The sequence below is a fragment of the Peromyscus leucopus genome, chromosome X (assembly GCF_004664715.2).
Source record: "Peromyscus leucopus breed LL Stock chromosome X, UCI_PerLeu_2.1, whole genome shotgun sequence".
Lineage (NCBI taxonomy): Eukaryota > Metazoa > Chordata > Mammalia > Rodentia > Cricetidae > Peromyscus > Peromyscus leucopus.
The window spans coordinates 95,339,492-95,354,975 of record NC_051083.1 but is presented as its reverse complement, the minus strand read 5'-3'; the positions used below and the strand labels follow the sequence as shown (position 1 = coordinate 95,354,975).

The 15,484-nt window shown below is 39.2% G+C and overlaps 1 protein-coding gene across 1 annotated transcript in view; it reads left to right on the top strand.

Moving 5' to 3' along the window:
- Gucy2f (guanylate cyclase 2F, retinal) overlaps window positions 1-15,484 on the top strand; it is an 85,288-nt gene that overhangs the window by 29,489 nt on the left and 40,315 nt on the right. The window contains exons 5-6 of the mRNA XM_028876901.2: window positions 2,693-2,789; window positions 8,918-9,049. Of these exons, the coding sequence (XP_028732734.1) occupies window positions 2,693-2,789; window positions 8,918-9,049 (229 nt within the window). The remainder of the gene's footprint in view (window positions 1-2,692; window positions 2,790-8,917; window positions 9,050-15,484) is intronic.

Sequence of the window (15,484 nt, the reverse complement as noted above, 5' to 3'; positions counted from 1 at the left end):
TCTCCACCTTGTCATCTCTTTGCAAGGGTAGTCTCAACAATAATATGGTATGGACTCATTGGGAGTTATTTTGCTAAGTTCCAATAAAAAGTAGGTAGAGTGTATGAACTTGGACAAGTCACTTAACCTCACTTGGCCAGGATTTTCTCATTTGTACAGTGAAAGAATTAAATTAGATGATGCTGAAGAGCCCTTCAGCTTTGCTATTTCAATTAACTTACGAACAAATGAGATTCAAACCATCACAACAGGTGTTAGTCTTCCTATTTAACACGTTGGCATCCCTGTGAAAAAGCATCATCTAGTTAAAAACTTGATCAGCACACACAAAAGAGCAGGTAGGTTATGAATTGTTAAGACACACTTGATAAAGACATCTGGTCAAAGAACATTTTTCTTCTAACTTCTGTGGCTGGGACATGTCAGTCAGTGCTAAGAACAGAAATTTAATATCCTTTACATGTTGCCAAATAATTTAATATTTAATTAATATCCTTAGACACTCGGAAAAAACAAATGACAGACAATAACCCCCACCCTCGAGATTTTAGGAGTCATAGGCTCTTTCCACCCAGTCAGCAGCTTATATTACTAATCAACATTCTCAAATTATAATTCTTGCTGGTCTTTTAAACTGAATGGACTGGTACTCTGGGAAAAAAAAGAGGACCCACAAGGATGTGTGTGTGTGTGTGTGTGGGTGGTGGTGGCGGTGGGGGTTGTTTGGAGCTGTGAGCTGAAGGGTAAAGAAGACTGGAGGGGAAAATGATTGGAGAGGGACATGATTAGAGAGGAAAATGATTGGAGAGGTAAATGAGTTTGAGACAATTGGTACTTCAAGTGGTCACAGAAAACTCAGAGATGAGAACAAGGCCCATCATTTCCCAGAGTCTCTTGGTCCTTGGTTCCTCAGCTAACAAAGCATAAAAGGCACCCCTCTTCATTGCCTTCCTCCCTCTCTCTGCCCACCACGGCTGCAATCAGAAGAGCTGAGCGGCTGATGAATTTCTGTAATAGATGATTACTTGCAGGAGAGTGACTCTCTGTTCCTTCCTTTTCTGTGTGTTTTGATTGTTTAAGGTTTTTTTTTTCCCCAGAAAGAAAGACATGCAAAGAACCCAACCACCCAAAAACAAAGGATTCTTTGAACTCGCTGCTCCTCTGAACCAGATTGCATTGCCTTTCTGTGAAGCTCTCCCGAGCTTTGTAATACTAATGATGATAATAATAATAATGAGCCGTGCTTCTTTCCTGGTGCTTCATGCTTTTCAGAGCACTTACACATACATTATCCCATTTGATTTTCCAAACAACTCTCTAAAGCTGGTAATGTAAGGACTATTATCCAACTCAATAGGAGACACTGAGGCATGAAGAGGTTAAATTATTTATCCAAGGTCACCTGCACCTGGCTAATTAATGACAAAATCTGTACCAGCACCACCACCCCAGACTGGGAATCCAATTTACTTTCTACTAGATTGTATTTTGAAGCACAATTATTTTTACAGGTGTGCCTGCTTTAAGACATTTTTCTACACATAAGAAACAGATAAGTTAGGAAGTGATGTTTTACTTTGCCAAAAGATTCATGTGCTCTATCCAAGAAGTCACTACAGGGCTCTTTTAATTTCCTCTGCAGGGCAACAGCTCCCACCGTGATAAGGGACATAGTTGTTGGCAGACAATTAGGAGCACATTAATTGTTTGTTTGTTTCCAAACCAGTGAAGTCATGGAGAACAATTGACTGGGTTCTTGGTACTTAAAGCTACAGTGATGTTATAGAAGTCTCTTTAGGCCAGTTGACAAAGCATTCAGTGGTTGTTTTTCTCACCCTGACTCTTGCAGTGAACACATTGCATTATTGAATTATGGAAAAAAACAAAATCAGAATTTAGCTTCTAGCAGAGAGAGAGAGAGAGAGAGAGAGAGAGAGAGAGAGAGAGAGAGAGAGAGAGAGAGCTGCACAGACTAATGTTCTGTCTTGATCCTAAATTGTTTGGTACACCCATCTGATTGTGTGGGGTAGACATTGTACACTCTTATGTAAGTCTACTAATTGATTTGCATAAAATAATTACATGGACTGCAAATTAATGGGCATGTTTGGAGAGAGTCATGTTTAAACTGTGTCTATGTATTACTCAGACAAGAGACTAATTTGGTAACAGGGAAAACAAAACAAAACAGAAAAACCCAAGTCAGCCCGCTTGTTTGGACTCGTGTAGACAAAGCAAACAACTGACTGAATTTTTCCACTTTTCAATCTGTTGCTTTGGCAACGCATGGATGCAACTTTTCAAGACAAGTGGTCTTATGGGCAGAAATCTGGGCCTGTAGCCAGGGACCAAGGATTCCAGTTCCCTGCCTAAGGCTAGGGAATCTTACCTAATTTGTGTTATTTTGCTTTGTTTCCTTAATGTGTTTTTGTGTATAAACCAGAGATCAATGACTTTTGACCTTAAGATTATTAGGGTGCATAGTGTACGAACTATGCAGAATTCCTTAAAATTATTTACAGGTGTTTTGAATGTGCTCCTGATGGGAGGTCACTATTTTATCAGTCTGAGATACTATCCCTATACAACAGTAAGTTGCTGATTCCCTTTGCTGCAGATATTATGGTAAAGCAGATCCCCTCAGAGTCTGCAAAAACATCTTGTCCCCTATTTTATTTCATATTTGTTTCAGGCGACGTATAAATAAAATCCAGTTGATTAAAGGACCCAACAGAATTCTACTGACTTTGGAAGATGTGACATTTATTAATCCCCACTTTGGCAGTAAGGTAAGTAGCCCCTTTTCTTGGCTATATTGCCCAATATCATAGCCAGAAGCTACAAGTTACCATTGAATATAAGTCATTTAGTTAGTTTCAATTATGAAAATGGATGGACTGGAGAGATGGTTTAGCCATTAAAAGGCTAGGCTCACAACCAAAAACACAAGAGTAAAATGCACACTGCATTTAGAACACTTCGTATAAAAACCCATAAAATATCTCACAAAAATTTGTAAAAAAAATTGATTATAAACAAAAACTATTTTAGATATATGGGGTTAAAGAAAGCATATTATTAAATTATTTTATCTATTTTAATTTATGTTTTACTATGACTGTTAGAACACACATAGTTACATATGTGTCATGGAATATTCTTCAGCCACAAAAGAACAAAATCTGTTGTTTGCAGCAACATGGATTGAACTAGAGGATGTGATGCTAAAGGAAATAAGTCAGATATAGCAAGGCACTATCACATGATCCTGCTCATATGTAGAATTAGGAGAATGGATGAGTGATCCCAGAGGGTAGGAAGTATAGCAGGATTTTTAAGAGTTCTTATTAATAAAATCAAACCTGAGGCGAGTTATTGGTCATGCTGTAGATCAGAAGACAGAGAAGCCACAGCTACTCATTGGATCTCAGCTGGTTTTGTTCTAGACTGAGGCTCTGAGTCCTCATCTGAATGGGTCTCAGCTGATGTGCTCAAAAGCTGAAGCTTAACCAGCCACATGCTTAACCAGCAAATGCTTAACAGCAAACCTCTAGTTTCTGTTCTCACGCCTTTATTCTTCTACTTTCTACCACCACTCCTGGATTAAGGCTGCTTTCTGTTAAAGGCGTGTGTCACCATGCTTGGCTGTTTCAATGTGCTTGAATCACAGAGATCAAGGGATTTCTATCTCTGAATGCTAGATTAAGTGTGAGTGCACCATTTTCTAGCTTTTATTAGTGCTGTCTGTTCTCTGACCCAGATAAATTTATTAGAATACACAATATTTTGGGGAACACAATACCACCACAAGGAAGGTAGAACGCAGGGAACTAGAGATTAGATAACTGGTATCACATTACAGTTAGACAGGAGGAATAAATTCTAGTGTTCTATAGAACACTTGAGTGACTGTAATTTAAACTTACTGCATAGTATACAAAAAAGAAAAAAGAAAGAAAAGAAAAAGAGGAGGCCAATGGTTACTGACATAAAGAAATAATATAGGGGAATAGAATTACGGCTCAGCACTTAAAAGCTGTATTGGTCTTGTAGAGGGCCTGAATTTATTTTCAAGCACCCATGTCCAGCAGCCTCCCTGTAACTCTAGCTCCAGGGGCTCCAACACACTCTTCAGTGCTCCACAGGCACCTGCAAGCATGTAGCATGCGTATACGTACACACAGACAAATTCATAAAATTAAAATAAATTAAAAAAGAAATGAGTATTGTATGAGAGAATAAAAAGAAAAGATAAAAAAGGAAATGATATATATATATATATATTTAAGGATATCTAAATGTTACTCAGATTTGTTTATTATGCATTATGTAATATATCAATTAATTAATTTATATCATGACATATGTTTGAGTATTAATTATTAATTAAAATTACATATATACTTCATGTTCTATTTCAGTTAGATAATGCTGATTTAGCACTGTGTTCTGAAAGTGAACATAGTCTACTCTGGGCAATAGTTTAGCTTAGACTTCATATAACCCCTTTTAGGGAAACTTTACATTAGCCTCTAACACACAACCTGTTCACAGTTGTAAATAAAAGTTTGGAAAACAATGATTCAACTCATTATAGAGGGTTGAGTTTCACAAGAGTCCTGCTTATATTTGTGTTATATTAGGTAATCTTCCTAAGGACCTGCTACTGTCCCTGGGACACATTTTCTGAGATTACATGTAGTCCTTACCTTCTGGGGCATTCTAGTCAAGTTAAAGACAATGAAGTCATGCAAGGAAATCAATAAATGCCAAATTGAACAAATGAGCTGGAGATTGAATAGGACTTCAGAGAAGTCAGATTAGTGGAAGGAGCCTTTTCAGAGATCCGCATCCAAAGCTGAGGCTTAAAAGAAGGGAAGGTAGAATTTGTCTATGTCCTAGATGGCAGACTGCTTATCAATCATTTTGCTTTGACCCTCCCAGGAGAAATTAGTAGCAAGGTTTGAAATTACACATAAAAAAATCTGGATTTATGAGCTTTTGTAAAAGTTGGGTTGTAAGTGTTGGCATTTATCACAAAAGGGTGATTGCAAGCTAGCATTGTTGTGTGATACACTCCAAAATAATTAGAATATAGGGGTTTGAATGTTCTCATCACAAGGAAATGATAAATGTTTGAGATGACAAGCAATTTAAGTATCCTCATTTGAGAAATATACAATGTATGTATCTATGAACAGCATCATACTGTGCTCTATAAAGTTGTATAATTATCATCAATATATTTTTTAACTGTTGGCAGTCGGCCAAAATTTAGTAGTGAGTAGTTACATTTTTTTGTAAAAGACATGTTTTCTGTGGTTTTATTCAGTTTCCATCCTGTCTTTCTGGCCCTGAGAGATAGATATTCTAGGCAGAGGAAACAGCATAAACAGAAGCATGGAAAGAGAGCATGCGGGGTAGGGGTGGGGGTGTGGGATTTTTGTCAAGGGAGCTGGTGTGGTTCCTTATGCTAGTTTATTTGGCTGCAATAATGACACCGATCTTTGCATGTACTGTGGGGTGGCAAGATGTCGAGAGAAGACACAGAGACACCACGTGCCCTTTACTGCTGTCATTTGACTACACCAGATTTAAGAACTGGTTACCTCAGTGGCAAACTGGTCACCTGCTTAAAAATGACACTAAAAGTTACATGTGATTAGTTGGCTGTATGAAGAATGGAGTTAGGTGATAATGTCCTGTATGGTTGATCGAATGAACGGATGAGCTAGCTGCTTCGTTTCCCATTTAGAATCCTCTGGTTTAAATCCTCAGATGGTTTTGGAAGGTGAATATCACCTCCCTAGAAATGTGCTGATGAAAGGCAGACCTATTACTTTGGCTGAAATCTCTACTATTTTCATGCCACAAAAATTCATTTCCGTTTCTGAAACCACCAGAGGACACCAGCAGTCATGGTGGTGGATCGGTCTGGGTTTTTCAAACTCAAGACTCAGTGTTCTTTGTATGAAATTCCTCAACTGAAGCAGGAGAAAGTGCAGACCCTGACACGAAAGCTGTGAAGCAATCCCAATTTGTGACTTGATTCTAAGATGAAATAATTCAGTCTTGTTAATTTTTTTTATCTAGAAATGTGATCAGTCATAAAAGTCATTGTGAAAACAGAGATGAATGTACTAAAGTTTCGGTCAGAGCATACAGTTTATTCCCAAACCCTTATTAATTTGGCTTTACCCATGTCAGCCTGACAGTTCTTGACAGCTGCCTGGATGTGGTGTTCTAAAGTAGCAAAAACAATAACTATGCTCAATTTGGGGCCTAAATTGGCCTTTTCAATGCAGAGATCTTGTAATAGCAAAGTAAATTCTGTAATAAATATCCATCCACGTGCCTTCTCATTTATACTAATATATAAACTGCACTTGTGTGTCAAAAGTGTGCCAGGACTTGGAAAAATGTCATAAAAAACACAGCAGTGAGTGCTACTGACAGACACACAGACAGACAGAATGCCTAGGGTTTATGACAGCACACACAATGATAGAGCGTTTCATTTAGGCATACATTTTGACCGGAAGAGAATAAAGACATCACTACAATTTTTTACTGTAAGAGTGAGAAAAAGACAGCAAATATCGATAGCCCCTTAGGGAGTGTTAATGCTTGTTTAAGTGTTTTGGTCTAAGTGGAAAAGAATGGTATTACCCTAGAAGAACGTAGCTCTGGCCTCCAAGTCCCCTTTTGGCATTTGGCTTCTGTCAAGGCTTCTGAGTGGAACAGATAGGGGAAGCATACATTTTGCTTAATTGCTCTGCAGTCACAAACTTGCAGCTGGCTGTGTTTAATCAGTCAAGAAACCAAGCCAAGAATTCCATCCAAAAGGAATGTCTGAAAGTGTAAACTCTTGGAGAAATACGGAATTAATTCAGTCTAGAAAAACTGGCAGGGCAGGAGAAGTCAGGTCAGAAAAAGAAGGTTTGAGAAGAAAGTGAAGCTGAAATCCAAGTGTATGTGGATTTTGGCAGATTTTATCACTTTCTCCCTTGCCCTTCACAGAGAGGTCTATGTCTTAATACACATCTACGTGCTTTTGCCGAGATGTGAAAATAAAGACTAGAAGGGGAGTAGATGGCTCCCTGGCCTTGCTCGGTTGGAGGGAGCGCAGGTTGATGGAGGGGTTATGTGAAGAGTCAGGTTTTACATGTGCGCTTAAGTCTTGAGCTGCTAAAATTTCAGAACATTTTCTTCAGACTTTGTCATAGTTTTGGTACCAAAAGAACTTAAGTCAAGGCTAAGGCAACCAATTATTTTCAGTTGATGAAGGACCATTGTAATCGAAATGTTAGAAAGTACTTAGGATAAATTCTTTTTTTTTTAATATTTATTTATTATGTAGACAGGAGAGGGTGCCAGATCTCATTACAGATGGTTGTGAGCCACCATGTGGGTGCTGGGAATTGAACTCAGGACCTCTGGAAGAGCAGTCAGTGCTCTTAACCTCTGAGCCATCTCTCCAGCCCCGTGGATAAATTCTTATTGGCAAGCAAGACTGATAGAAAGCATGATGGTAAGAAAGACTGCAGGACAGGGAACTATAACACCAAAGTCCTTCTTTAACCCCTGTATTCTTGAGCTGTCTTTTTCTTCCTTATAAAAAGGAGAGAAGAGAAGCTGAGCTCTGTTGGTATGTGCCAGCAATCTTGGTCCTATGAAGGCAGAGGCAGGAGAATTATGTTATTAGGGCCAGCCTGTTCTACAGAGTGAGACTTTGTTTCAAAATAATGGAAACACTACTATGACAACTAGTAATAAAAGTAATTAATAAGAAATGAATAAATGGTGTTATTGGGGGCCTTGCCTAGATAATAACAATGATATCTGCTATTTTCTATTCATTGTAATTCCTTTAAATGACATTTTAAGAACTATAGAGAAAAAGATTGAGGTACCTGTTGATTTAATCCATCTTCACATAAAATAAGTCTACTGGCTTATTTGAAGATATAAGAGCTTATCTGTAAAGATTAATACAGATTGTAGAGAACTCTCTTGATTTTGTCCTTCAACTGGGAAGCTTGCAGCTCCCCCTTTCAGACTGTGTGTCTAAGTAAAATCAAGGAATAAAGAATCTGGCCTACTTCAGCCTCACACTTATCATGGGCCCATAACCCACTTACTCTGTGTCAACTTAATTGCTCGGTGGGAGGCCTTCTGTCGTTAATCTCATCTTCAGAAAGAACAATGCCAGTTGGCAGAGCAGAACAAAATGGAGCCAGTACTGGGAGTGAGGGACTGAAGTTATCCCCTAGTTCTATTTTTAAAAGTTTTGATTTCTCTATAACCACATTTCTCATAACTAAATGATTGACAAGATGATATTTGGAAAATATTTCACCATTTGGGTCTAAATTTCATGTCTGTAAAATGAGGATTCCAGGTTAAATTAGTGACAGGTATTCTTTCTTGCCTCAAATTCTCTCTGGGATCCAGGGGTGGTGTGTTGCGTACCTGTAATCCCAGTACTTGACAGGCTGATGCAGGAGATTATGCATTATAAACCATACAATGAGACCCAGTCTAAAACAAACAAGTAACATTATAGGGACTGAGGAGGTTGTATTTTTACCTTTAGGAATTCACATCCACAAATATATATGTAACAACAACTAAAGAACAGAAGCCATGGATTTGAGAAAGAGCAATTGGGGATACAAAGGAAGGGATGGAGGGAAGAATGGGAAGGAGGAAAATGATGTAATTATATTTTAATTTTAAAAAAGCAAGTTATCTTGGAGAAAAAAATACTTGGCAATGTTAACCGTTCCTTGGTGGTATGTAGAATTTAAGTCAGTTTTCAACCATAGCCTAAAAAGTGTTCTGAATGGTTATAATGAATTGGTTTTAAATAATGACAATGTTGTTTATAACCTTTTTCCCCCTAATCCTTTCACAGAGAGGAAGTCGTGCCAGTGTAAGCTTCCAGATTATCTCAGAAGTTCAAAGTGGGAGGTCCCCAAGGCTGTCCTTTTCTTCAGGCAGTCTAACTCCAGCTACTTATGAGAACTCCAACATAGCAATCTACGAGGTAAGACATGTAAAAGGTCTTCACTCTGCAGCCTCCTAGGCTTTTAAAGCAACGCTGTCATTGAAGAGTCAGTTGTTTTCCCCCAAGTCTTCCTGTCTGTGTCTATTTACAAGCTTTCTTGACTGATGTTTTTGACAGTGATTTTCCCCAGCAACTGATCTTCTACTTGAAACTTCATTGCTACTTCAACTCAATGCATTTATTAGGTTTGTGGGGAAAAGACCTGAGACCCACATAGTTAAATGGGCCAGTCATCCCACAACACTATATGTAATAGAAGAAATGACTGCCTGAGTTACTTGTTTGGTGTGAGATGTCTAGAGATACAGATATGTGGGGTGAAGTTTGGAGGGAATCTTCAAAGTCTAGTTGCTTTTCCTACACTTGTAACCTTCTGGTGACATTGAAACTTTAAAAATTTTCTTTTTATTCACCTGTACTATCTTTGGGAATAACAGGTTACTTTCGGTTTTATAAAATAGAAATATCCCTTTGAAGTTTCTGTCTTTCAAGATTTACGAGGTCACCTCCTCCCCATTGTTCTTAGATATTAAGATTTGGCAACCAGAACAAATCTTACATCACTTGTAGAGATGAGCTGTTTCTTCTCAGGAGGAAAACATTAAGCAGGGGGTAAAGGGAAACTAGAGCATCCTTCTGTCCCTCCTAAGTGAGGCCTTCTGTCCCTCCTAAGTGAGGCTTTCCCAGTGTGCTTCCCTTGTTGTGTTTGGAGACACTCCTGAGAGCAGCAGACACGCTCACCTTCAATAGGAACTGTAAAAGAAGTCTAAAACAGGGAAGAATTCAGATTGTTTACTGCAATGGATTTTCTAAGAATATTCTCCTCCATCAAATAAATAACATGTTACCTCCAAACTTTAGGTGTTAAAATTTAGTGACCAATATCATGACATTTGTAATAGCCTGAGATATTAAGTGAAAAAGTGAGACTCAGACAAATATCATGTGTTTTCTCTCATTTATGGATCCTAGAACTTTTAGAAATGTATAAACATATATAGAGGTATATGACATGAGTGTAGAAGACTCGGGGGAAGGGAGGAGATTAGTGGCAGGGAGAGAAGGAGGATATGAGGGCATGACTGTGGTTAAAGTACAGAATATTCTTGAAAGAACTTGTCTTTATGAAACTTATCATTGTGTTCAATGAATATGTGTCAATAAAAAGAGATGAGAGTTTAAAAAGTGATTCAATCAATGTGAGTAAAATCCTTATAAACAAAACTTTGTACAGCATTTGGCCTGCTTGCCCTTCTGCCTTCCACCATGGGACAACACAATATTTCTCCACTTCAAAGGATGTGAAAACACCATCTTGGACATAAACAGCAATTCTCACTCAACAACTGAATCTACTATCCCTTGACCTTGAACTTTCCAGCCTCTAGAACTGTGATAAATAAATTCTTGTTTATATATATACATAATAAATACATAAACATATACATACATATATATATATATAATATACACACACACACATATGAATTGTCCAGTTTCACAAGTGGATTGCCTATGACTACACACCAAATTAGCATCACACATGGTCTTTCTGTATACCTGAGGGTGAGAGTTTTATCTTAATTTGAAGCAGGAAACCTCTGGATTTTACTGTGATTTAATCTAATCAATGAGGGGATTTGTTTCAAATGTGAGCTTGAGATTTTGAAGAATCTCCTCTATGAAAAACTAAAGGCAGAAGTGATCCAATAGCTTTGGAATGTCAAACAGTGTGAACTTAGGTCTTTACAGTCGCAATACACCAACAACATTCTGAAGGAAGTATCAATAACCTTCACTTTTCATTTACCAAATTAGAAATTGAAGTGAGTTCTTAATCCCAGGGATGCATTAAAATTGCCCTCTGAAACTTAAAATGAAAAAAGAGCCATGTTCAAACTCCCATTCTTACCAGTTGATTCTTGTTGGTATTCAGTTGGTAGGGACCTGCAACCAGGTATTGATGTATGTTTTAAGCCAATTGATATACTTTTAGATATGTGCAGCCAGGTTTGGTAATTTCTAGAGAGAGAAGCCTCCAAGGCCACATCTGGCATGGCTCTGCTATGATTCTTTGATTCAGTGGACAAATTAATGTGTTCAATCATGGTATACTTTATTGGTGGGTTGAAAGTTTACAGTGTAGAATCGAGAAAGAAAAATAAAAGCCTGTTACTGCCCTTGAAGATTTTGTCAGATATTTTCTTGTTTTGGAAGTTGAACATGAAGCTGATTATATAACTTTCCATAAATGACTGCTGGTCAGTCAATTCATGGGGGGGGATCTTTATCTTCACAAAAGGAGTATGCTCTTTTTTTTTTTTTAAAAAAAAAGACATTTATCTATCTATCTATCTATCTATCTATCTATCTATCTATCTATCTATCTATCTATGCGTGTGGCTGTTTTGCCTACATTTATATCTACACCACCTGTGTGTATATACACAGACCAGAAATGGGTGTTGGATCTTCTGGCACTGGAGTTACAGACAGTTGTAAGCTGCCACAGGGGTGCTGGGAATTGAACCCAGGTCCTCTGGAAGAGTAGCTAGTGCTCTTAACTCCTGAGTGATCTCTCCAGCCCCAGGAGGGTGTTAATAACAATAATACCATATAGTGAAGTAAATATTAGGCTGAGATTAAGGTGTAAAGGAAGAAAGACAGTCTACAAAACTCCCTGGCTGAGGTTAAAGAGATATCTAAGATAGAGTGTAAGTCAATTGAATCAGTAGATTAAAAACAAAAAGTTCGCCCGGCGGTGGCGGCGCACGCCTTTAATCCCAGCGCTCGGGAGGCAGAGCCAGGCGGATCTCTGTGAGTTCGAGGCCAGCTTTGGCTACAGAGTGAGTTCCAGGACAGGCTCCAAAGCTACACAGAGAAACCCTGTCTCCAAAAACAAACAAACAAAAAAAAAAATTCAGCAGCTTGCTCAAATGGTCCTCTATTGGAAGTTTTTGAGGTTTCTGCATCCAGTAGATTCTGTTGCAAACAAGTCAGTTTTCCATAATCCATGTTACTGTAGCCAAGCATGGTGATACATACTTGTAATCCTAGCATTTGGGAGACTAGGGCAGGAGGATTGTTACAGGAGTACAGCCTGAACTACATAGTAGTTACTAAACAAGTTAGAGCTGCATAATGATAACCCTTTACTGGGAAGAATGCTCAGTCAGTAAACTGTTTTCCACAGAAGCACAAAGACCTTTGTTTAATCTGCTGGAACCCATTAAAAAAACCTGAGTACAACAGTGTGTGTTTATAATCCTGCCAATCAGGAGTTGGAGATAGGCAGAGTCCTGGGGCTTTCTGGCCAGCTAGTTTAGTCTTCAGTCTCCAGATTTAGTAAGAGACCTGTCACAAAACATAAGGCAGAGAGCAATTGAGAAAGATAACCAACTTCAACCTCTGGCTGCCACATGCACATGAACACAAGTGCACATGAACTTCCCACACATGAATTAGTACTACTGCTACTGCACGCACGTGCAAAGTCAAAGAAACAAACAATCCCAACCAACCAACCAACCAAATGGGAGAACTGTACCTGGGATTCCTGGAATTTCCACATAATAGGCTTGTAGATGGTCAATAGCCAAAGACAGGCTTTTTATCTAGGGGGTCCCACACATTGTATTGAGCGACACAATAGTCATACTCTGATTCATGTACAGATGTGTAACCTTTCACAGATATTTTCTATATTCTTTGAATATAGAAAACAGAGCCAGGTGAGCTGACCAGCGTGGGAGACAGCAGCGACAGCAGATGCTGTTAGGCATTTGTCATGATCTGCTCTAATAACCGGAGTCTGGGGTTCTGGAGAGATGAGGTAGGAAGCAATGTGATCCTGACCCAAATCCAGGAGATGTCCCCGAGTTCATCTTCTGCTTCCTTTTTGGGCACCTTCTGTGGTGGTATTGTGTTCCCCCAAATATTGTGCACCCTAATAAACTTATCTGGGGTCAGAGACAGAACAGATACAATATTAAACATAGAGGATAGGCAGTGGTAGCACACACCTTTAATCCCAGCACTTGGGAGGCAGAGCTAGGCAAGCATACAAGATACAGCTAAGCATGGTGACTCACACCTTTAATTCCAAGAAGTGAGCCTTTAATCCCAGGGAGTGGTGGCAGAAAGCAGAAAGGTATATAAGGCATGAGGACCAGGAACTAGAAGCATTTGGCTGGTTAAGCATTCAGGCTTTCGAGCAGCAGTTCAGCTGAGAGCCATTCAGATATGAGGACACAGAGGCTTCCAGTCTGAGAAAACAGGATCAGCTGAGAAGTTGGCCAGGTGAGGTTAGCTGTGGCTTGTTCTGTCTCTCTGATCTCCTAGAGTTCACCCCAATAACTGGCCTAAGGTTTGATTTTTATTAATAAAAACTGTTAAGATTCCTGCTACAACCTTCTAACTCTTAGCCTCTCCCCATGTGTTGCTCCTCGAGTCTTCTTTCTCCATGCACTCATTTACCATGCTCAGAACCTTTTCTTTTTCTTCCTTCCTATAACACTGAGCTCCCTCTACCCCTCTCCCTTCCGTCAGCCATTGTCTCTCATCATGGAGCTATAGATCATTAAAGTAACAAATCCTGGAGAACTCATCTGGTACCTTGCTCTAAAGGCGGGAAAGCTGAAGAGAAGACTGATTAAGTGGATCTGCTAAGGCTACCCTTGAGCTTGAAGAAGAGTTGTGTTTAGGATCTGTTCTCTTATTTTAGTTAATTCACAATGGCCTTAGTGCAAAACAGATAGACTTTAAATTAGTTCAAAAAACTTCCATGAATTGAACTTAATGGTTCTTTCTCTTAATTAAAAAGTAAGTGATAAGTGAAATATTTTATCAATCTGTTTTAAAAGTCCCAAACAAAAGCTATTTAGTCCATGTGAAAACCTCCCCATTTCCTCCTTTCCCCTCATTTTTCATGAACAAGGATGCACACAGATGCAATATAAATCTGCTTACGGATTGTGTGAGAACCAAAATGTAAGCAAATCAAATACTCCAAACATGGGGAGCCTGGTAGGGAAAAGAGGAACAAAGTGGGCACTGGAAGATATTGGTGCTGTTATTGTTCTGGGTTCTTTATGGAGGTATGAGATTGAGTTATGTGTATGTAAGACCCTTTCCTGACCTCAAATTTAGTGATTTGACAGGAAAACTGTTCTTAGCTACTCTGGCAGTAAATAATCCAAATAGAAGGTCAACAACCTATGTCTCTGATGGAGCTAACTCCATTTAAGAAGGTATCATGTATGACCTGTAAGACAGACAGAGCTGTTAGTAATTAACTGATGTTCAGATTGTACACCATATGAGGGCATCACATCTATGAGGGTTCTGTTCGCAGTGACAATATGTTCTAACTTAAATGTGAGTTGTACAGAAGGAGATGCAGACATTCTGGTTTCTGGGTCTAGTTTTGGAATGGGTAGGGTGTCAAGCCTCACATCTATCTCTATACCATCATTACTGATTATGCATATTATTCAGTCATTATTTTGCTTCAGAAATTCCTTGAGGTTGCCTCTTTCTCCTATCATGGGCCCCTAAGTCCAGTTTGTTTCTCCCACCCTGATAGTCAGACTCTATACCTCCTAAAAGAGGCTTCCCTTGGCAGGGAGACCTTGGTGATATACAGAATGTACACACTACCAGTGGGATGTGCTCCTTTGTGACCAGGGTGCGGGTGAGCAAATGTGAGTGTGGAACATGCATGCTTGTAAAATGTGCGTGCATTTATGTACCCAAGGTTGCTGCCCAAAAACAAAGTGCACACTTATATACTCAAAGAATTAGGGCTTCTTTTTCCACCTGAGGGAAAACATCATTATCTAATTAGCACTAAGGTGCTATAGCAGCTGGTAGTTACTGAGGGCCAAGTGACAGTTGCCAAGGGGCTGAGGAGGCTTTTAAAAAAACAAAAACAAAAAAAACATTAGTGTGCATTATACAAAAATTCCAGTTAGAGTTTTGTTCTATCATCTTAAGGCTTAACCTTTGATGGCTGTAAAGGGCAAAATCCTTTGAGATATAAAATAATTAAGCTTGTGGCAGATCCTCTTGACTTTTGTTTGTTTGGAGACAGCGTTTTTCTGTGTAGCTGTGGAGCCTGGCCAGGATCTCACTCTGTAGCTCAGGCTGGCTGTGAACTCACAGAGATCTGCCTTCCTCTGCCTCACAAGTGCTGGGATTAAAGCCGTGCACCACCACCACCACCACCACCACCACCACCACCACCACCACCACCACCACCACCACCACACAGCAGTTCTCTTGACTTCTCTGAATGAGTTTTAGATCCCTGCCTGGGAGCAGAATTTGATAAGAGAAGCTTAGTGTGAGGCAAATGGAGAGGCCATGAATGAAGGAAGCATCACAGAGATAAGGCCAGGGGAAAGGCTGGGCTTT